Below are 21,742 nucleotides of genomic sequence, written 5' to 3' on the forward strand. Positions count from 1 at the left end.
CTCGGTAGGTAGCATCATTTACAAGTGTTGAGATAAGTGCAGGGAAGAGTGGAAGGGGATTTATTTTTAATAGTGATGATTTAGTGTAAACTCTTTTTCTTGTCCTCATGTATGTTTTTGTGGCTTGTATGATCACTTGCTAAAATGTTGTTTAGTTCAGTCTGTAGTTCTAAGATTTATTTATGGTTTCCCCTCCACTATCATAAAAATTAGTAAATTTTCTCTAGTTCATAGAGGAAGCAGAATGTAGTTTCCATTATCTCATTTCTTCATTGTTTCTCATGCTGAATCCATTGCCTTGCAATCTGAATAACTGAATATATTAGTGAGCACAAGAAGATGTCAATATTTTTTTCTCTTCTTCTATACTGTCAGGAATTTCATTGTTGCAAGGTATCTTGGTTTTTAGATTTTAATGTACTTTTGGTGGTGGTGCTGGTAGTGTGGGAAAGTTAAGTCAGTGAAGTGGGCTTTACATTTTCTTTTGAAGGCAATCTAGATATGTGGTCATTCTGATCTCTTCCAGAAGTGAGTTCCACAGTTGCTGATTAGTTGCCAAGAAAACTGTCTTGTACTCAAGTCTCGATCTTGGGATTGCCTGTTCCATTGTTCCAATTTAGCTGTTTTGTGATGTCATGATCATACAGTGAAGGACCCCCAAGATAACTTGGGCAAATTCCATAAGCATGCTTAGAAAATTAAAACAAAAATCTTGAATTTGACGAGTGTTCAACGGGAAGCTAGGAGAACCAAGCATGGGGTGACATGCTTTTAGCTCCGTGGTGCTGAGTAAACTGCTGTGTTCTGAACCAATTGAAGCTCTTTTAAGGCTGCCAGTTTCATTTCTAGATCCAGTACGCTTCAGTAATCAAGACTAGAGACTGCAAATGTATGGAACACTGTGGTTAGTTTTGAATCTTGCAGATGGAAAGAGACTTTGCTTTTTTGCAGCCATGACGTCTTTTGATATTCAGGAGGAGCGAGGAATGCAGGAGAACATGAAGTCTGTGGACTGTCACAACAATCTGAGGACAGGCTCCATCAATGCAAGATGATGATTTGGAGGTGACAGATTCTTCATAGTGCTTTCTTCTCTCTGCCAACATCACCTTAATCTTTCCTTGTTTCAGCTGATAGATGGTGCTGTCTAATCTGGTGGAGATCTAGAGCTGGGTGTTGTCTGTAAGTTGCTGATGCTATAGATGTGCTATTTTGCCATCTCCACTAGCTACTTTGCAAAGATGTTGAACCGATATGGGAGAGGCTGGATTCTTTGCTATTCCTTAGCTAGGGTTCTGGAAATTGAGAAGTAGGTATATCTCTGGATGTAGTCTCACTGAAGCCATTTCAGTGCAATTTCATAAACCTCATCTCTGAGGCAGAGCAGCAGCATTTTATGGGCACCTACAAATGTTGTGGAGAGCTGCAGAAATTGGAGGATAGATGTAGGGCCCTTCTCTATAGCAGAGAGAAGATCTATCTGTGTTACCAGCACAGTCTCTGGTCTGACCTGAAGCCTGACTGGGAAAAGTGCATGGTATTGACAATATCTAAATAGTTGGGAGTATCCCTTGATAAGCTTCCCCATTAACTTGCTTAGGAATGGAAGGTTAGATACGTGCAGTAGTTGAAGAGGTTGGTTGTTGAGAAATGTCTTCTTAAAATACTGATCAACCTGTGACGTATTTTAGGGCAGGTTGTGATTTTTCTTCTTCAAGGAAGGTGTTGATCTCAGTTTGTGGAGATCTTGGATTTTCTCAGCATTCACTAGCCAAAAAGGCCATGATCAGAGTTCCAGGTTCTGGCTCTAATTTCTTGCAGTGTCGCTAGGACTTCCTATGATGTGAGTGGGTCAAATTTAGCAAGAGGAATGGTAGAGTGTATGGTTCCTGCTGTCCTGAGGATGTCTCAGATACAGGTGATAGCTTCTAGCAGCAGGAGGTGCTGGGTTTTGAGGTGAAGTAGAGGCATTCTGGGTTCACTAAATGATGAAATGCAAGAGTGTGATTTAGTAACTATTATGTTGGAGGAAAGGTGACAATTTTTACTTCTTCCATGGCTAACCCATAGATTTGCAAGAATTCCTTATGTTGCAGTGTCTGTCTGTGCTTGTTGCCCTCAATGCTCGAGTTTTCTTGTTTCCTTCTCCTTCTATCTCAGGTTATCTGAGACCCATGGAGATTTGGGAGGCGAGGGGAATGGACACCTCAGTTTAGCCTCTCAGTTGCTATGATTAATGAGTGGTCATAGTGTCATCTATTTCTTGTCTTTTTTGAGGGATGGGATTTCCTAAAAAGGTGTTTTGAGATTAGACTAAATTATGAACTTTTGTGAGTAGAACATTTTAGTCGCTTCTTGTTGCTTGGGCGTGGGGAACTTCCTAATCTTGGTCCAGAGCAGGTGCCTGTTGGTCAATAAGTGTGTTTCCTACCTTACCTGTATCCATGTCATAGCCAAAAACTAGATCTACTCTTTGAGTTGGTTTTTTTTTTTTTCAATAATACTACTCAGGTAACAAGCTGAGAAGTAAAATGATAATAAGTTAACAAACTCTAGTGAAAGACATTTTGTTTTCTGGCAGCTGAAGTTGTCATTTTATTGTCATGATAGTAGCTGTTTGAGTTTTCATAAATACAGAGCATGACATACAGTATTGCATTAGTTTTGTTTTGCTACACAGAGGAAACAAATTCATATTGCAACTTCTGCAATATGTTATCACCATTATTGCATTTTCTTTCTTGTTGCTAGTAATGTAAATATATGATTGGCAACTAATTATGAACAAAGCCACATTTAGTGAGGAGATAATGAAACTTTCCCTGAAAAAAGGTTGCCTTTGAACTTCTATTTTTAAAAAATCTTTTAAAAAAGTCCTACCAGTCACTTTATTTTAATGGTTTAAAGACCTTTCTAACATCAAAAATAGCATGTGTATTTATCATCCTGGGCCTGCTAAAGATTTTTAAGGGAAGAGGTAGTGGGGAACCCATGGGGATCAAGAGGTCACACTCCTAGGCTTGCTGTGTGAAAGGAATCACCAATACAAAAAGTTTGAGAACTGCTAATAGTTTACACTGAGAAGACTGCCCACATTATTTTACCTTTATGTGTTTGCCTTGGAATGAGCTCATCATGAAGAACTTAAACCTTGAGGATTGTTTCTTGTCTCTTGACATACTAAGTGTGACAAACTGAATATTTTTATTTTAAATGTTGACTTAGAAGTGTTAACAACACCCTCTGGTGAGGAGGACAAGGTGAAAGATAGCATGGAGCATTCCTTATAAGGGCCACTAGACCTAGTGGAAAAAGTAGTTCTTTAGTGCTGTTGAAGAATTAAAAAAAACCAACAACACCACACCCCTCCCGCCCCCCCCCTTCCTGAATTTTTTAAAGAAAGAGTAAATGATGGAGAATGTACTGTCAAAGTACAACCCCTGCATTAGGCAAAGAAGACATGGCTGATATTCTCCTAGGACTTGAAAAATTAACAATACACCTACTAGTTGGAGAATGAAGCCTGTTATCGACACTGAACTCATCCTCAGAAGTAAAATTTCACTCTGCTACAAAAAGTTTGGAAATTACTTGTACTTACCTTGAGTACTGTATTTATGTAACAATTTGAAAAGGCTGTAACCCTTTCAATATTAACTTAAAATACTACATTTTACAACACCTTAAAGCATGCATGGGGGCTTTTAAGGCATGAAGCAAAGTCCCCAAGGAGATTACAACATAGGGGTTTGCTCCTATAAATGTTTACTGCAGAGCATAGTGCTTAACATGATGAGCTTCCCTACTGAATAGTATACTCTAAAAGTACACTTTCCTCATGACAGATTACATGGTGAGTGAGTTATAGGGTTTATAATGGAACTCTGGTTGCAGCTCTAAATATGAAGCTGTACTGAGTGGTTCCATATTCAAAGTAGCTTTTAATTATCTTTAACTCACACCTAGTGTGATCAATTTTCTTAAGACTGTAGAAAAAATTAGCTGGGTGGTTGAGTGCCATTCTGCTATTTAATTCATTGTTTCAAACAGGAAATACTAATTACTAGATAAGCCATAAAACCCTGCAAAAATGCGATTAAAATCCTGGTGCTTCAGCTTCAGAACGTTACTCCTCTACTACCATCCTTAGCTAAGGGAAAAATCTCATAATGGGGTGGAGTATAGAAGTACTGCTTTGATTCTCTCGAAGCTGCAGCCCACCACCGGAAAGTGTGTGTCTGACCCGATTGCCATAACCATTGTAAGTAATGATGATGATAAAAAAAAACTATTGGCCATAACTTTACTTAATTGTTCTTTTCTTCAGTGAGACTGCTGTGCTTGGAAGTAAGTGTAGCTTAATTAGACATAATATAGACAAAGGAGTGGATGAAGGGTTGCTGTGAGCAGGGGGGAAGGGGAGAATCATACAAGATAGAGGGGGAAGTTAGTTAGGCCATTCAGTCAATCTCCCTGAAAATGCAGGATTATTACCTATGGCACTTAGTGTTTTGTGCAGTTTAATTTCAAAAGTCTCATACAATGAGATTTTAGTTGTTTCTCTTGTGGGACTATTCAATATATCTAATTGTTAGGAAGGCTTACTTGATATTGAGTCTAAATTTTCTCCCACTACTCATATGATTTTGTTTTTGACATTCCTTTGGCTAATTCCAGATTTTTAGAGGAACAAAAAAAGGCCAAGCCATTAAATCAGAGAAGTACCACAAACCTCTCAAAATTCATATGAATACAAACTGAAAATAAGCTTACTGGAGGGAAGCCTTTCTAAAGGATAGACCTCATAACAGTTTTATAGTATATTTAAGCAGTATGTAATCATATATGGTCTGTAGCATTTGTGTGTTTCTAGATTAGAGCTGTGTGAATAACTGATTTTTTTTCATTCACTGGCAGTTCCAAAAAATTGAGGAAAACTTTGTAGTAGGTGAACAAAAAAATTTCAATTTTGGGAATTTTTGTTGACTCGAAAAGTTAGAAAATAATTTTGTTTTGGGTTGAGTGAAACCATTTATTTGAAACATTTTGTTTCAATTTAAGGCATTTTAAACCGTTTTTAATTAATGCAAAGGAAATGAAGAGCTAAAATGACAAAGGGATTTAGGTGTCATTCACAAAACAGAGTGAGTTCCTGTGTCCCCCACTCATACCGAATAGCTGAATTTTAGGGCGCTCAGCTGGGAAGTGGGAGACCAAGTTTTGAATCCATGCTCTAAAGCATGGACTGAAACACAGGGGTCTGGGTGCCCCAAGTACCAGGCTGTAGTGTCTGTCTTCCTCTCATAGCCAATGAACATTTAAATATTTATACAAGTGGAACAGCTTCAAAAGGAGCGATTGAAAGAGATTCGTTCTAAATACCCAATAACCTTGTGGTTAGCATACTCACCTGGAAGTGGGAGAGCTGGGTTCAAGTCCTTGCCCCAGAGCAGAGATTCAGACCTGAGTATTTTGCATCCTATGTGAGTGCTCTAATCACAGGGCTATTAGTTAAAAAGGGGGCACCATCGCTTCCACCTTGGTTTTGTGAATGGTGCCTAAGTCCCCTTGTGAATCTAGCCCAACAAATCAAATCGTTTAATTTTGCGAATGTTGGGAAAAAAAAGTTTCAGCATTTCAATTTTTCTTTTTTTCCCACCTGAAACAATTTGCCAAAAATCAGCTGAAAAATTTTACCCAGCCCTAGTCTAGATAGTAAATAGGGAGGCACGTGCCTTATAGAAAGGATACTACACAAGTTAGTATAGCCTTTTTATCTCACTATGTGTATATGTATGTGTGTATTTATATCTGTGAGAGACGGAGATGTTACACAATTAAAAGGAAGAATTTGTCAACCAGAGATTCCAGCTCTGACCACAATCGCTGTTGACGAACTCTAATCTGTTCCTTGATAAAGGTAGAGTGCTGAACTAAAGCTTGTGATTTAAATTTGATTATAAATACGGAAAAGGTTTTTTGTTTTTTTAATTGTACTTGAGTGAGTCATCTCCTTTGTACGAACATGTGTTCTGAATGCTGATGATGGCAGAATGTGACACCTACTTACATTCAGAAGTACATTACTCCATGAGTGGTCCATAGAACTAGTTTAGACTCTAAAGATTGTTGTGATCTTTTATTTTCTATGTCATAGGATGCATCTGGAATACCTCTTACCAGGATCATGAAAAAAGAGGAAGATAATAACAAGCATGTATCACAAAGGATTGAAAGTTCTGTGGACAGAAGTGATTGGCAGTGCCACAGCAAGAGGTCTGAACACAGGCTGGATGCAAAAAGCCAGCTCACCACTAAAACAAATAAAATGAATGAAAGGGAAAACGAAGACGACAGTATCCATTCTGTAAGTCAGCAGACTCACCAGGACAAGCCATCCCACTCTCATGTTGCTCTGGCTGAGACTCAAGAGCTTGATCTAAATCAGGATCCTAAAGCTGAAGATTTTAACTCAGCCAAAAGCACGGATGCTTTACAGAATTTTAAACAAACCAAGCAGAAGAGGACACCCTGCATGTATGGGACAGGTTGCTACAGGTAAAGTGGAATTGTAAATAAGCTCGATTCAGGTTGCTGCTGGCAAATCACTGCTTACTCCAAATGGAAGATAATGGTAGAATCACTAATCTCCTTTTTAAAAAAAAAAAAAAATTGCTTATATATATATATATAAGCAAAGGATTAGAAAAGATCAAATAGAATAGCAATTTTTTTAGAAGCATGAAAAGGGATATCTAGGAAATTTTAGTGACCAGTCAATATAACTTGAGCAGGGGATGAAATAGTTCAGCAAATTAAAAAAACACAGTTCAATAAGCAATAGATCAGCTTGTGCCAGGCAGCTAGAAGTACAGTAGAGAAAAGAAATTGAATTGGAGAGAATGGCCAGCCTGTGCGTGTTTTATTAACAGAAAAAGATTTTTGAGAAATTGTGATATTTTTGTGTGTGCGTTTATCAAAGCAATTGCATGTTCTATCTTCCCTTAACAGGTAATTCTTCTTTGAGAAGCATCCCTATGGGTGCTCCACTCTAGGTGCGCTTGTGCCTTTGATCCAAGATTTCTCGTAGCAGTGTCTGGTCAGCCTGCACATGCATGCTAGTCAGCTTCGTGCCTGTGCCATTGTGTTATAGTACTGCATGGGTGAACTGTCCTCAGCCATTGGCCTGAGACAGATCTCTGGCAGTTGTCCCCATTGAGATTACCTCAACTTTGTCCTAGTTTTTATTCTAGTTCTTAGTATTACTATAACTAGTTAATAAGTAGTACTAGCTTTAGCTTCCTAGATTTAAAAAATTAATATTTTTTCATTTATATTATATAGCTAGACATTAGTTAGTAGATAAGGTATTTCTTGTTCACTGGGAGTTTATGCCTGGTTCTCCCAGCTTCAAACATTGTCTGTCATGTGAAGAAGCAGTCCTGGTAACTAATGGGCACTCCTCGTGCAGCCATTGTCTTGGGGAATTACACATTGCCCAGAATGTGTAACTTCTGTCTGGCGTTAAAATCTAGAGCCAGAAAAAACATGGAAATCAAAGTTTGTCTTCACATGATGGAGAGTTCTCTCTGCTCGGTTTCTGACCTATGTTGAGTCCCTTCTCTCTAGCCCCCCCCACAGTACACCAGTCTCCAAGCAAGTCAGTTGATATTACTGTCTCTGAGCCGCACTCCTCGAGGGCATCTGAGAAGAAGACCAAAGGCTCCTCTCATAAGTCTTTCAAAGGCCATGGTCTGAGTTCTCCAGGTAGGGAATCTACTCAAAAAAGCCCTTGTCTTCAGTGTCTTCACCTACTTCAGCTCCATCTGCTCTCCAGTCCAGTGCCCACCAGGCTTCTGGTTCCTCAGGTATCGAGGGCACCACTAGACCGAAAGATGGCTAAACCTCAGACCTGGAGAGATCATTGGTACTGTCAGCAGACTGAGGTGGCAAGAAAAGTGCTACCTCAATATGGAAGAAGCCTGCTCGGGCTCCTACTGCACTTCCCTCAGAGTGACCCAAATTCACTGTACCATATGCTCCCTTGGCCGCTATTCCTCAGTGCAGACCACGGACGTAGTACTGCAGGAGTTTTTGTTTTCTCCAGGTCTGGCTGTTTTTGAGGCACTTGATTCTCTGTTGCTTGGTGTCAGCATATTTTCAGCACCAAGGACATGGAGATCACTGGAAATTCACCCGGTACTGACAGTTTCATCTCATTTCTCTGTGTGCTCCATCATTCATTAATGAGTTTGAGGAAGAGGATTCTGATGAAGATCTTTTCTCAGTTTTCCAAATATTGGTCTAGGGCTCTCCTCCTCAGTCTTATAGAAGCCCCTTTCCAGAAGTGTCTGAGCCTGTGCCCAAGGTTCTTCTTTGAGTACTTGCTCATGTCAGTTCCGTTTTAGGTGTGTGTGTGCCTCCGTGCACGGTTACCGGAATTTTTTCCCCCTTAGCAGTACCCAGAGGGCCAGCTCCAGTGCCCCTGAGAGCCCCATGCACATGCTGTGGTACATAACGCGCTGTCAGCCCTATGCCCCCTCAGTTCCTTCTTTCCACCACTGACGGTTGCTGGAACCTTACTTCACTTGACATCCTTCATACAGCCTCATCTGCCTGCATAGCCTGGCCTGTCAATGAGGCCCTTCTGGATCATGCAAAGATCATCTGGCACCCTCCATCTACTATTCCACCTATATGCAAGAGAGTGAATAAGAAATATTCCATTCCAGAAAAAGACTGAGAATATTTTCTCATCCCTTTCCTAATTTTTTGGTAGTTAACACAGTTAACGAACATGGAAAGCAGCACCATGCTAAATCCATGCTGCATGACAAAGATATTAAGCGTCTAGACCTACTTGGTAGAAAATCTTACTTGTCAGCCTCCTTACAATTTAGAGTCACCAACAACAAGGTGTTAATGGTGAAATATAATCATATAAATTACACCAAACTGAACTCTTTCGTTGACCACCTGCTGGCAGAGCATAGAGAGCAATTCCAGCCAATTATTGTGGAAGGCCTACTGCTGTCCGTTCGATCTCTACAGTGGTAGTTATGAAATGGGCTTCCTGACTCCAGCTCTTCAATTTTCCAGAAGAGGTTCCCTTTTGATGGGTCTAAATGGTCTGCAGACAGCACAGATGATTCTCTGTGCACACTATATTCTCTTGTGATTTATACACCTGCCTACAAGAGAAGGTTTAGCAAGTCTGAGACAGCTAAGAGATCCCATCCTGCCCAATTCCCAACTTCCCAGAGGTCATGTGGACCACATCAGAAAAGACAGAAATTCCAGAGAAGGAAACCATCCACCTCTCACCCTTTCACTTCCAAGCAGCAATTCTGATGGGTTGGTCGAGGGTCTGAATTACCATCCTTATCCTCACCAGCTGCACCAATTCATGTGCCTTCCTCCCTTTGGCGACTGTCTTTACCACTTCAGGGGAGCTTGGGAGTCTCATTATGGACAAGTGGGCTTTGGAGATCATCTCCACAGGGTGCACCATCTATTTTACTACTCTTCCACTGATCAACATCTCTTCCTTGTGCATCTTCAGGGACTCCTCTCATGAGAACTTGCTTTGTCAAGAAATAGTCTCTCCCCTCTGCTTGGTGCTATAGAACCAGTTTCCATGCAGCACATAAGAAAGGGAATATGTTTGAGGTATTTCCTGGTCCCAAAAAGAAAGGCAATTGGAGACCCACCACATATTCTGACAATAGGACATCCCCTTGATAGACTTGTTCATCACAGTGAAAAACAAAAAATGTCCCCAGTTTTGCTCCTGAGGCAGTTTGGATCCCTGATCCCTGGGAGATGCCTTTCACCTTTATTGGTCCTCGATCTACTAATGTCTCTAATAGCCAAATTTCTACTCAAAATAAAAAGACAAAGCCAGTGTCATCCTAATAATTCTGACCTGGCTCAGACAAACATAATTCGAGTGCTTGCTCATGTCCATTCCTCTATAGGTGTGTGCACGCCACTATGCACGGCTACTGGAACTTTTTTCCCCTTAAAAGATCCCATAGGGCCGGCTCCGACGCCCCCTGGAGCCCCGCACACGTGCCATGGTATATGAGGTGCTGCTGGCCCTACGTCCCCTCAGTTCCTTCTTTCCGTCCGTGACGGTTACTGGAACTGCCTGTGCTTGCACTGCAAGCGCATAATTCCCCGTGTTTTGAACTTTAAGCAAGGATTTTTTGTGTTAATTAGTTAGTTAACTTAATAACTGTTGTTAGTGGTGGTTAGAGACTTTGAGATAGTCTAGCTGAGACTTTACAGGGAGAAGGTATGCTCTGGTCTCCTGGCTTCAAGCTGTGTGCTTCCTGCGGGAAGGCTTTCCCACTAAGTGACCCCCACTGCCTGAAGCGCAGCGGGAAGCCTTCGTAAGGAGATGAACGGATCTGCAAGGCTTTCAGACCAAAATCCGCCTGAAATCCTCTCTCACAGAGCCCCTGACTGGCTCCGAACCAACCTGCTCCTCTGCGGTATTCAGCATGCCGTTGGTGCAGAGGGCACTGTCAGCACCGATCCGACTTGGCACCGTGAAGAGATTGGATCAGCGCTTGGAGTTTGGATACTCCCCTGCACCGGCTGAGCAGGCGGGGTGAAGCACCGATTCATACTGAGGTCGGATCACGGAGGCTCGCTGCCTGAGCCAGTGTCTCCAGCCAGGGAGCCTCCTCTGACTCTTGGGAGTGGGGGAGCTCTCGGCACCTACCGGCACCATTCACTTTGGAGGCCATCGGGCGGCAAGAGCCTTGTTGGCCTTGCATACGCCACTGCCGCCTATACCTCCACGAGAGAGAAGGGACTGGCGTTAACGGGGGAAGCCCGTGTTGGGACCCCCTGAATGGCTCAGGAGATCCCCAGCACAGGGAGGAAGACCTCCTGCAGACCGGTTTCCAAGAGTAGAGCAGGAACGCTCCCCTAGAAGTTATTCCAGGTAGCGGTTGCCGGACCGACGTGCATCGGGGCGGAAAGCGAAGTCACCCGCCCGGCACCGGGTGAGGTCTATCTCACCATTCCCGCTCTCCGGCAACAAAGAGTTTGCCCGCAATGACGCGGTGCTGATCCTGGTCACCAGAGACAGGCTTGGTACCGAGGAATTCGCTGGGTGGTGCCGAACCTGGTTGCTGGAGACGGACTCTACACCGAGATGTTCATTCCCCGCACCGAGGCAGCACTGAACCCGGATGCTGGAGACAGCCTCGGCACAGAGGATTCGCTCCGCACCAAGGCTGCGTCAAACTCGGTTGCCAGAGACAAACTTGGCACTGAGGAGCTCGCCCCAGCATAGAGGCCACGCAGAACCTGGCGCCGGAGTTTGACTCTGCACCGAGATGCATGCAGAGCGCAAAGTCCTCGGTACCGGGATGATGCTCTGGTCAGTCCAGCTCGCCGGAGCATTGTCTGTATGCATGCTCCAACCGTGGCCCCCCACGTCGAACCTGGTAGTTGAGGTCATCGATGTTGAGGGGATGCTCGCTGGAGTGACGGAGCACCTGTGGATTGGGGCACCCCCCCCTTCCCCCCCCCCGGGGCTGGGTACTGCACAGTGAGAGCCTTTGGGGCAGCGCCACCGTGGTCTTTTGACAGTGCCTCGGTGTCCCTTGGGGAGGTAGTCGCTGGGGGAGCTACCACCAACGAAAGGTGCCACAGCCCAAGGCAGCACCGGATGGCCTCAGAGGCAATGGTCATGGAGGCCTATGGGGTTTCTCGGGTGGGGGGATGGGACCACGGTCCGTCAACCTCTCGGGATGCAGTCAGTGCCTCAGGTACAGGAAAAAGGGCCACCATTTGCCTTCGGACGATGACTCGGCCCCATGGGCAGGAACTCCTGTGGGGACCACCTGTCGACAGGAAGAGGTGCTGCAGCCCTCAAATCCCCACCCTCCTTCTCCCCGCCAGATGAAGCACGCTCCTGGGCCCTGGTTGATTCTAGGGCACACTGGGGACTGCTCAAGAGGTGGCCTCCACCTTGGAGCTGGAGGCGAAGAAGCTAAAGGGGCGTCAAACAGTCGCTTTAACGTGCTAGCGGTGGGCCCCCACAGTGGGGGTAGCCCTCCTGGTCTACAAAGGGGTGCTCAAGATAGTGAGGGCCTCGTGGCAACCCCCTCCTTCGTAGCCGATACCTAAATGAGCCGAGAAAGGTGGTATGCCCCAGCCCAGGGGTTTGAATACTTTTCACCACCCCGCCCCAGGTCCCTGGGGGTGGTTGTCGCCAACCACAGGGACAGGCAGGGCAGCTGGGCTCTACTCCAGAGAACAAGGGCAATTGTAAGCCAGACTTGTTTGGAGAAAAATTTTATTCAACAGCACTACCAGCAACTAGAAGGTGAGCCCTTCGGGGACTCAGTTAGCCTCTTTGCTGAGGCTCTGCCCGGCAGCAGGCTTTGAAATTGTATACCATTGCAGAAGAGGGTACCATGGGAGCTAGAGCAGTGCTCCAGACATCCTCAGTTGCTGCTGATTCGGTGGGTAGAGCCACACCCCCCACCATCGGCATGCTCAGATGTTAGTGGCGGCAATCCCGGGATGTCCCAAAACGTACCAGCAGCCCTTCCGGGACCCTCCCTTGGACGAGTCTTCAGTTCAGATGGATGCGAAGCTGCGTGGTCTGAAGGACTTTAGGGTCAGGCAGGTCCCCAGGGACAGCAGCAGCAGAGCTGTCAGCCACGGCTGTCTTGCATCCTACGAGCAATGGGACAGAGTCGGGGTCTAGGAGACACCATCCGCCCTGAGTGGCTGCTTAAGCCTTCTGTAAGGGTCTTCTTGGCGATAGGGCAGTCGGAAAAGGCCCTTTCTGATGGTGCATGCAAGAGCAGCGCCCTAGCCTCTACCCTCCTTCCGGTTCATGTGGGCCAGAACACCCTTCAGACCACTGAGTCCTTGATATGGTTTGGTGGGCTAGGCCCCTGGTCGTCTCTGCTTCCCCTCCCCCACCCCCAGCCCCCACGACACCTCCCCCTTCCTCCCTCTCAATAGCAATTCCACATTCAAGAGGTTGAGGCTCCTTCAGCCCAGAGCAGTGGGAAAGGTCCCTCAGGGCACGGCGGAAGAGGTCTTACTTGAGGTACTTCCTCGTCCCTTAGAAAAAGGGGATTTAAGAACGGTGTCAGACCTACGTTATCTCACAAATACCGCAAGGGACGCAAGTCTCGCATGGTCTCCCCAGCTCCAGTATTGGATACAGGAGCCTGGTATGCTGCCATGGATATCAGGAACCCATATCTTCAGCGCTTCCTTCACCTCGTAGTGGCTGGCTCCTTCTAATGCTGAGAGCTTTACCCCGCTTCCTGTTCTCATCCCCAAGGGTGTTTACTGAAGGCCTGGCAGTGGTAGCTGCGTGCTTGAGGCAAAAGGGGGTGCAGGTCTTGCTCAAGGCAGGTCCAGGTCCCAAGTCCATAGCAGTGTGAGCCAATCAGGCGCCACTTGCGGCTGGTGGGTCCTGATGGTAAACAAACAAAAGTTCATGTTAACTCAGATACAGCCTATGGAGTGCATCGGTGTGACCGGTTGTTTCCCGGACCAGGCCTTCGTGCTGTGAGACAGCGTCCCTCGGGATGGCCCACCTGCACAAATGCCCGATGACAACAGCCAAATGTGGCCAACAGCTGGTAGGTCACAGGGTGACCTGCACCTATGTGGTGAGACTAGTGAGCCTGATGCTTAGGCTGCTTTTGTCACGGCTAGCCTCGGTCTGAGCAGGTAACTTCTACACGGGGAAGCTATGGTCCCTCTCTTCCCCCAAACAAACAGCAGCAAGCCCTAGCCTCCCTAGAATGGTGGACAACTCCTCAGGAGGTGTGAAGGGGCGTTCAGTTAGTTGAGCTGGCTTCCTCAGTTACCCTGATGTTGGACGCTTCGGGCAAAGGTTGAAGTGCCATATCGGTGCTGACCTCGGCTCACAAGGCGTCTGGCCAAGGGAGGAGGGGCATCGGCACACCAATGTAAAGATCCACGAACGCTTATCGAGGGCAGGGGAGTACAGGTGCTGACAGACAGCACAGCGTCCATGTACTGTATCGACAGGTGGGGGAAGCCTATTCGTCAGCCTCATGAAAGGAAGCTATCGGTCCTTAGGATCTGGCGGTGATCACTTCCCAGGGGTGAGGAATGGCAAGGTGGACCGCATCAAGGGGTCGCTCTCCTTCAGCACGATGGGTCACTGCGCCCACAAAGGGCGTCTCCGACCATCTGGAGGGAGCGTTTCCCCAAAGGGAATCTGCATGAGGTGTCCACAATGCTGCTCTGTCCGTGGTCAAGGGGCGGAGGCAATTGCCAATGCCATCCGTCTGTAGCGATCAGAGAGCTTCATGTTCACTTTTCCACCTTTCCCCTCCTGCATACAGTCCTGCTAAAGATGAGGAGGGGTTAAACAGATGCCGTCTTGATTGCTCCGGCCTGGCCATGCCAGCATGGTTCAGCATACTGCTGGATTTCTCGATTGCTCGCCTTGGGAACCTCTGGGACAATGTGATCCCAGATCCCAGGATCACAGTCACCGGCGGTGCCCAGACCTGGACCCTCGACACCTCAGGGAGTGGTAGATCGGTGACTGAGAGACGATGAGCGAGCCGCTCACAGCAAGTCCAGTGAGTCCTGCTGGGTAGCAGGAAACCCTCCATGCAGGTTGTTTACCGGGTTAAGTGGCTGTGGCTTGCCAGGAAGAGTCCTGGCGTATTCTGCCAGCCTCTTGCCAGTGCAAGCAATCCGTGAAATACTTGCCACAATTAAACCTCTAGGGACTGGCTGCGTCCTCCCTGAAGGCCCACGTAGCAGCCCTAGCAGCCTTCCACCAGTTGCTGGAAGGGGGATTGCGGTTCTCCCGTCTGATGTCGGTTAGGTTTCTGGGGCGGGTGGGAGGCTCTATCCGTAGGTCTGTGACCCGTTGCCTCCCTGAGATCTCGACCTAGTCCTTTCACGGCCCACGGGGTCCCCCCCTTGAAACCTGCGGTGTCATGCCCTCTACTCCTGTCTTCCGGGAAGGTGGCCTTCCTGGGGGTATTTACGCTCAGCAAGGAAGGTCTCCAGGATCAGGGCTCTGACCTCGGAGGCCCCGACCACACTGTATCCTATAAAAATAAGGTTCAGTTGAGACCGCACTGGGCCTTCCGGCCTAAGGTGGTTCCCTAATTTCATTGTGACCAACATATATTCTCCCTGTGTTTTCCCCAAACCACACGGTTTGGAAGAGAAGAGAAGGTGGCACTTGTTAAACGTGAGAGGGGGCCCCGGCTTCTACATCAGGTGTACGAGACCATTCCGGAGAGCGATGCAGCTCTTCGTCGCAGCAGCCGCCCGGTTGAAAAGTTCACCGGTCTCCGCCTGGCGCATCTTCCTTATGAATAACTTCCCGCACCAAGTTCGGCTGCAAGTGGGTGAAAGTGCCGCTTCCGGGTGCCACCACAGCTCAAACTCCATCTACAGCCTTCCTAGCGGAAGTGCCAGGGCAGGGCATCTGCAGAACAGCTGCCAGGCCAGCGGTACATACCTTCACGTCCCAGCACGCCTCTGTCCAACAGGTGCGGGAAGACATGGGCTTCAGCAGAGCTGTGCTGCAGGTAGCTCACCACTAACTCCAGCCCACCTCCAAGGTATTGCTTGTTAGCCACGTATAGTGGAATGGACACGAGCAAGCACTCGAAGAAGAAAACAAGGTTACTTACCAATAACTGATGTTCTTCGAGATGTGTTGCTCATGTCCATTCCACAGCCCACCCCGTCGGTGGAAAGAAGGGACTGAGTGGGCGTAGGGCTGGCAGCGCCTCATATACCGTGGCATGTGCACGGGGCTCCAGGGGGCACCAGAGCCGGCCCTATGGGATCTGCTAAGGGGGAAAAAAGTTCCGGTAGCCATGCACGGAGGCGTGCACACACCTATAGTGGAATGGACGTGAGCAACACATCTTGAAGAACATAAGTTACTGGTAAGTAACCTTGTTTGTCCTTACCTGACACAGCTGGCCATTTGCTCACCAATCACTCTCCAGGCCACTCATCTCTTTTTCTATGACGATCATTCACCTCCATTTTGGAGTGCTTTGTCTCAAAGCATGGTTGGTCAATGGTTAAGGATAACATTTGGTCATGGAGGTCACAGATTCCATGACTTTCCGGGACCTCCATGACTTCTGGGGCAGACCCAGGGCTGCCACTGAACCGCTGATCGGCCCAGCCGCTGGAGCAGTGGGGCAGGAGCAGCTGCAAGCCCCAGCAGTTGTTTTCCCCCCTTTTAGTAACAGTCAGGAACAGGTTGCGGCTTCCGTGAATTTTTGTTTATTGCCCATGACCTGTTCCTGATTTTTATTAAAAATACCCATGACAGAATCTTAACCTTATCAGTGGTTCGCGGGATTAGAAATAACCTGATCAGAGGAGGTAAAAAAAGAGTGCTATTACACAGCGGAAAACAGTGTACTTGCTACACATGCTTGAAAAAATGGACAGGATTTGTCTGTCGGTGTGACCTCAAACATATTCCACAGACAACACACATTGCTACCAGCTACACTGGACTATATCCTAACACTAAAAAGTTTGAGGCTATTTCTGAGCTCCATTAAAGTCCACCTGGTAGCCATAATGGCTTTCCAGCCTCCAATAGAGGGTTATTCAGTTTTTGTCCACGCAACAACAACCTCTTCGGGAGGCTCAGAAATCTTTTTCCGCCAGTCAAGCGTCCTACTCCAGTTAGGGATCTCAATCTGGTTCTTAAATGCCTTATAAGACCACCATTTGAACAGATGGCTAACTGCTCACTCCTTCATTTATCAAAGAAAATGGCATTCCTGATAGCCATCAAGTTGACATGACAGGTTGGGAAATAGGGGCTTTTATGGCAAGCCTGCCTTTCTCAATATTTTTAAGGACAGGGTCATGTGACCAGGCTCCCAAAATCTCTGGGTTCTATATTAATCAACCCATTCACCTACCAATCTTCCTCCCTAAACCTAGATAAACAAGAGGCACTGTTGCACACCCTGGATGGCAGGAGAACTCTGGCCTTCTATCTGGATATGATTAAACCCTTCAGAAATATCCCCAAATTGTTTCTTGCTCACCGATAGGTCAAAGCGGTCTGCAATCTCTAATCAAAGACTTTCCAAGTGGATATCTGACTGGATTAATTCTTGTTACAAATCTTGTTACAAATCTTGTAATAGTCAAGCACTTTCAGACATACGAACTCACTCTACGAAGTCCATTTCCACCTTTATGGCATTTCTCAAAAACGTGCTTATTATTGAAATATGTAAAGCTGCTGCTTGAGCATCTATACATAAGTTCACTGAATACTACGCAGCAATTTATTATTCTGTTCCCGATACTGGACTCTATTCTGAAGCTCCCTCTACTTTAGAGAGAACTGTTCAGTAGTCACCTAGCATGGAGCACCGATAGGGGGACACATCTCAAAGAACCACAGTTACTTAACAGGGTGAGTAACCATTTCTTTTCATAGTTCGGCATGCTTTTGTTTTATTATAATATAACTTGCTGTCTATTTGTTAGTAGCAACCTAAAATTAAAATGAAAGGTTTTTATATGTTAATTCTTGCTTAAAAAATAAAATGGAGCAATGCAGTATTTAGGAACTCTACACAGTCCCCAGTTCCCCTTATCTCTTCTGCGATACTGAGCCAAGGAGGATTTCAAGGTCTCTCCAAGACTCGTTCAGTTCTGCATAGTGCATGAGATGTGCAAAGCATTGGAATGCTTCCTGATATAAATGTCCTTAGAAGTTTTTATTAGCTATACAGTGATTCCTTTGGCCTCTTCCTTTCTGTGTCCAGCAGAGATCTGGATTTCTGTGTGTTCCTCTATCCCCAGTGCCACCTACCTTACAGTGCCTTAAGATTTGCCTCATAAAGTTCCTATTTGTCCTCTGCTTCCCTTTTGCCCTGCTAGACTTTTACAATAGCAAGTCTTACCTAATCTGACAATAAGGTTGACTTGTGTGCTTTTAAGTTTATCTGACAATGTTTCTCAACCTGGGGGTTGTGACAGTTTTAGAGGGGTCGCAAGTGCAGACTTGTGCCTGGAGCCACAAAGTTACATGCCTCAGCCCTGTGGGGATTTAAAAACAGTAGTTTGGAAAGGTTAAGAACCACTGCTTTAGACTTTGGAGAACAATCAGGTCATATATACTTTCTAATGCCCAGAGTCAGGAACAACTGTTGCTAATAACTTGGTTAAATAGGACAGTTCTCTTCCAATATAGTCTATGCAATATTTTAAGGAGATTTAACTATGAGGAAAGTTTGAAGGGTTTGTAACCAGCCATATTTGAGCTAGAGATGCAAAGAAATTTTAGCCACAAGCAAATTTCAATTCCGGGTGCGTGATTCAGGACAGTGTATATTTGGGGTTGGAGGAAAGATGGGATATTTGTATCTTCTTAAGGCATATTTCAGTTTGGAGCATATGATAAAGGACAGCCAGTCAAAGTGTTGCATATATAAAATTTTATGTAGGTAAAACAGAATAGAGTACAAAATATGACCAAAAGATCATAAACTTGCCCTAAAAGATTGATTACCTTTTCTAGACTGGGTAGCTTGAAGCTTCTCTTTCACCAACATTATCTTTCCCACCTTGTCTCTACATGGTAATACGGCAGTTTTAGCTGCATTTGTTTGTGCAGTTGTGGCAGGGAGGAGGTTGAGACAGGATTTTGTAAAATGATGGATGATCATGTTGAAGGAACAATGGAGGTGTATAAGAGAGAGTATCCTGACTCCACTCACATAGTAATGACTTATTGCTGTGTTTCCATTTTCTCTGAGGATGTCCGTAAGAAAATGTGGGTTAAGATACAGATTTTGTTGAATTAACAAAGAAAAAGACTCACTAACACCTTAGTTTTAAAATCTTTGTTATATCAGTCTAGTAGCAATCCACATTAATGCATATCGTCCTTCTTAGCAACTCATATGTTTTAGTCCTCTCAATTTACCTATCCTAAAATAGACTTTGTTCTTGGCAATGATGCTATCAGAAGCCATTAACTTTGTAAGACAAGGAATACTAGTCACAAAGTGATGCGTAACAAAAAACGTATGCTTGTAGACAAGAATTTCATGTAAATATTGTTCAGTATTGGAAGCAGCAGCTTTAACTTACTTAGGAGACCCTAAGAAAGTAAATATGTATCAACCCTACCTTATCTAGTGCTGGAGAAATAATTTTGTATCTCTGGTTATCATGTAAAAAGCCATTTTTGTAATAATTAAGAATGCTGGTTGATTGGGGAATTTGAGTATGTACTAGAGGGCGGCTGAGTGTTAAGGTATATAAATGTGAATGAGAAGTTTAACCTTAGAATGAAATAAATTGGATCAGTATTCAGTTTGGTTGGTTTACAATTGATCTGTTGTAAGCCACCTCCATTGTCTAGGCTCACACAGGGCACAAATCAGCATGTGAGAATTTTAGTCCTTATTAGTGTTTTGTGTTTTTGTGCCAGCCCAGACAGTTCTCTCCATCGGTGGAAGGTTGTTGGTTTGCTGCTGTTCTTGTTTGTTTGCACTACATTAGCACCTAGAGGTGGCAACCAAGAATTTTCAGGCTCCCTCTGTACGTACATATATGAAACATATATGAACAGTCCTAAATAGCTAAGAACACTTGGCTTCACATACACACATTTCTAAATAGGAGCTTACAGTCCTAAATAGCTAAGATAGACCTAGGATGATGGAACTAGGCTCAGAAAGATCTAGTAATTTGTCCAAGGTTACAAAGAGTGTGTGTGGTACAGCTAGGAACTGAACTCTGATCTCCAAAGTCCCAAGCCCGTGCTTTAACCACAATACCATCCTTTATCTCAAGTAGTTCACCTGTTCATTTATTCAGCTGAAGTCTGAAAGCCATTGCACCCTTTATACAGGGACAGCGACGTCACCAAAGCCCTGGTGTTTCCTGCCTGCTCTTCTTTAAAGGGACAGATACAGAACCTATTGTCTGATCTAGCAGAACAGGACACATGGGAACACTTGGCTTCACATACACACATTTCTAAATATTTTACATTTTATTCCCTTCTGAAAATGGAATATTTTCAGTTTTTCTTAAAATTAAATGTAGCCCAGCATTTGATAAGTACATTTCTTGCTTGTGTTCTTTGAGTTCTCACTTCCAGTAAATTTAATGATGGAGGATGTTGCTATAGCCACACCCTAGTATGTCCGAACTTTACACTTAAACCCTTCAGGTTTACAATCAATACAGTAATAGCTCTGGCTTGTGACTGCATTTTTATTAATGAGACTTCATTGGTGGTGATACTGTAGCAGCAAAGTCTATCTTTAAAAACCCCCCCAAAAAAAAGATCCATCTTTAAAAAAGATCCGTCTTTAAAAACCGAAAAAAAAAGTTTGCTTGTATACCTGTCAAAAGCTTTCTAGGAGATAAATGAGAATGAAAATCCAGTCTATTGATTCAAATCAGCTAGACTTACTTTGTAACTGGTTTGATTAAAGATTCTTTAGCTAGTCATGGATCTTAAAAACTTTGTCATTGTTATAGATGGAAGATTTTGCTGATGATTAATTCCATTGATTTTTGGTAACTTTGTCATTTTTTGTTCATGTGTTAGTTTGGTATAGCAACAAATGGGCATATAATTAAAATTTTCTGTAAATTGCTGTAAAGCTGCAGGTGCTAAGTAACTTGGGTATATTAAATTTAATTTAAAGCTTTTATTTTACAAAGCTGCATAGCTTGTGTGTATTTATAGGGATATTAAATACTCTTGTAAGTAATGAATTGAACTTATTTACACAAGAAAAACTATGTTGTTCTGGTCATCTGAATATTCGAGTTCTTCACTGTGCAAGAGTTTATTATAGAATTCAGCTATTTTGACCGTGTAGCCTAAATCATTCCCTAGTGTAATGGATGTGGTGTTCCTTTACTTTTATCTGAATTTCTTGTGCCTTAGAAAAGTAGAAAGTTGATATTTGTTAGTTAAGCAAAGAGGAGAATGAGTAGATTGTTCCACTGCTATCAAGAAGGGAAACATTGGCTTATCTATGGTATATAATTTGATGCTTTTACTATAATTTGATGCATGCTAGGTAATGTTGAGCAGAACAGGAAATGAAAGTGGAACAGCTAGGATTCAGTCAGACAGGGCATAATATTTTATTTGCCCTGATGACCGTTTAAGCTGCTTCACATATAATATACAATTTGACAATTAACTAAATCAGTCAGTCTCCCTGAGAAATCAGTGTGTTTGATTGAACATAAGATTATCAGAAAGACCTCCTCTGGTGAAAGGGTGTGCCTTGTGTTTTGAACAAAGTATCCCTATTGGAAAACTAACGTCTGCTAAAATGCTGTAACTTATGGAAATGACCGTTGTTGGACCTGATCCATTGGATGGATGCCTCCTATTATCTGAATCTTGGAGTAGAAATTGACATAAAAATAAATTCAAGAGTGTTATTCTCTTGTGAATCCTCATGTAAGCTCTGTTAGTTTTATCTTGGTGGTCTTCAGTCCTCCTTGTTTATCTAGCTAATATATTAGCATTACCCCTAGAAAACTAATTGAACCAAATGACTCTAGAAGGATTTGGTTTCATCTTGATGATTATTATTAAACAAAAAATGTCAATTGATTCCCCAGGACATCATTAATTTGGTTGCTCTGAATCTCACTGAAGGAGTGGTCATGATAGTTAAAATGACTGTTAAATGCAACTTTAGAGTGTGTTTCTGCA

General features: G+C 44.4%; 1 protein-coding gene across 2 annotated transcripts in view; it reads left to right on the top strand.

The window, feature by feature from the left end:
• Window positions 1-21,742, top strand: part of APLF (aprataxin and PNKP like factor) — an 81,813-nt gene that overhangs the window by 43,011 nt on the left and 17,060 nt on the right. For both annotated transcript variants that reach the window (XM_067565278.1, XM_067565277.1), the window contains exon 7: window positions 6,158-6,558. In XM_067565278.1, coding sequence (XP_067421379.1) covers window positions 6,158-6,558 — 401 coding nt within the window. The remainder of the gene's footprint in view (window positions 1-6,157; window positions 6,559-21,742) is intronic.

Source organism: Emydura macquarii, unplaced genomic scaffold (genome assembly GCF_026122565.2).
Source record: "Emydura macquarii macquarii isolate MOO-44397 ecotype Brisbane River unplaced genomic scaffold, CSIRO-AGI_Emac_v2 contig_2676, whole genome shotgun sequence".
In the NCBI taxonomy this organism is placed as follows: domain Eukaryota; kingdom Metazoa; phylum Chordata; order Testudines; family Chelidae; genus Emydura; species Emydura macquarii.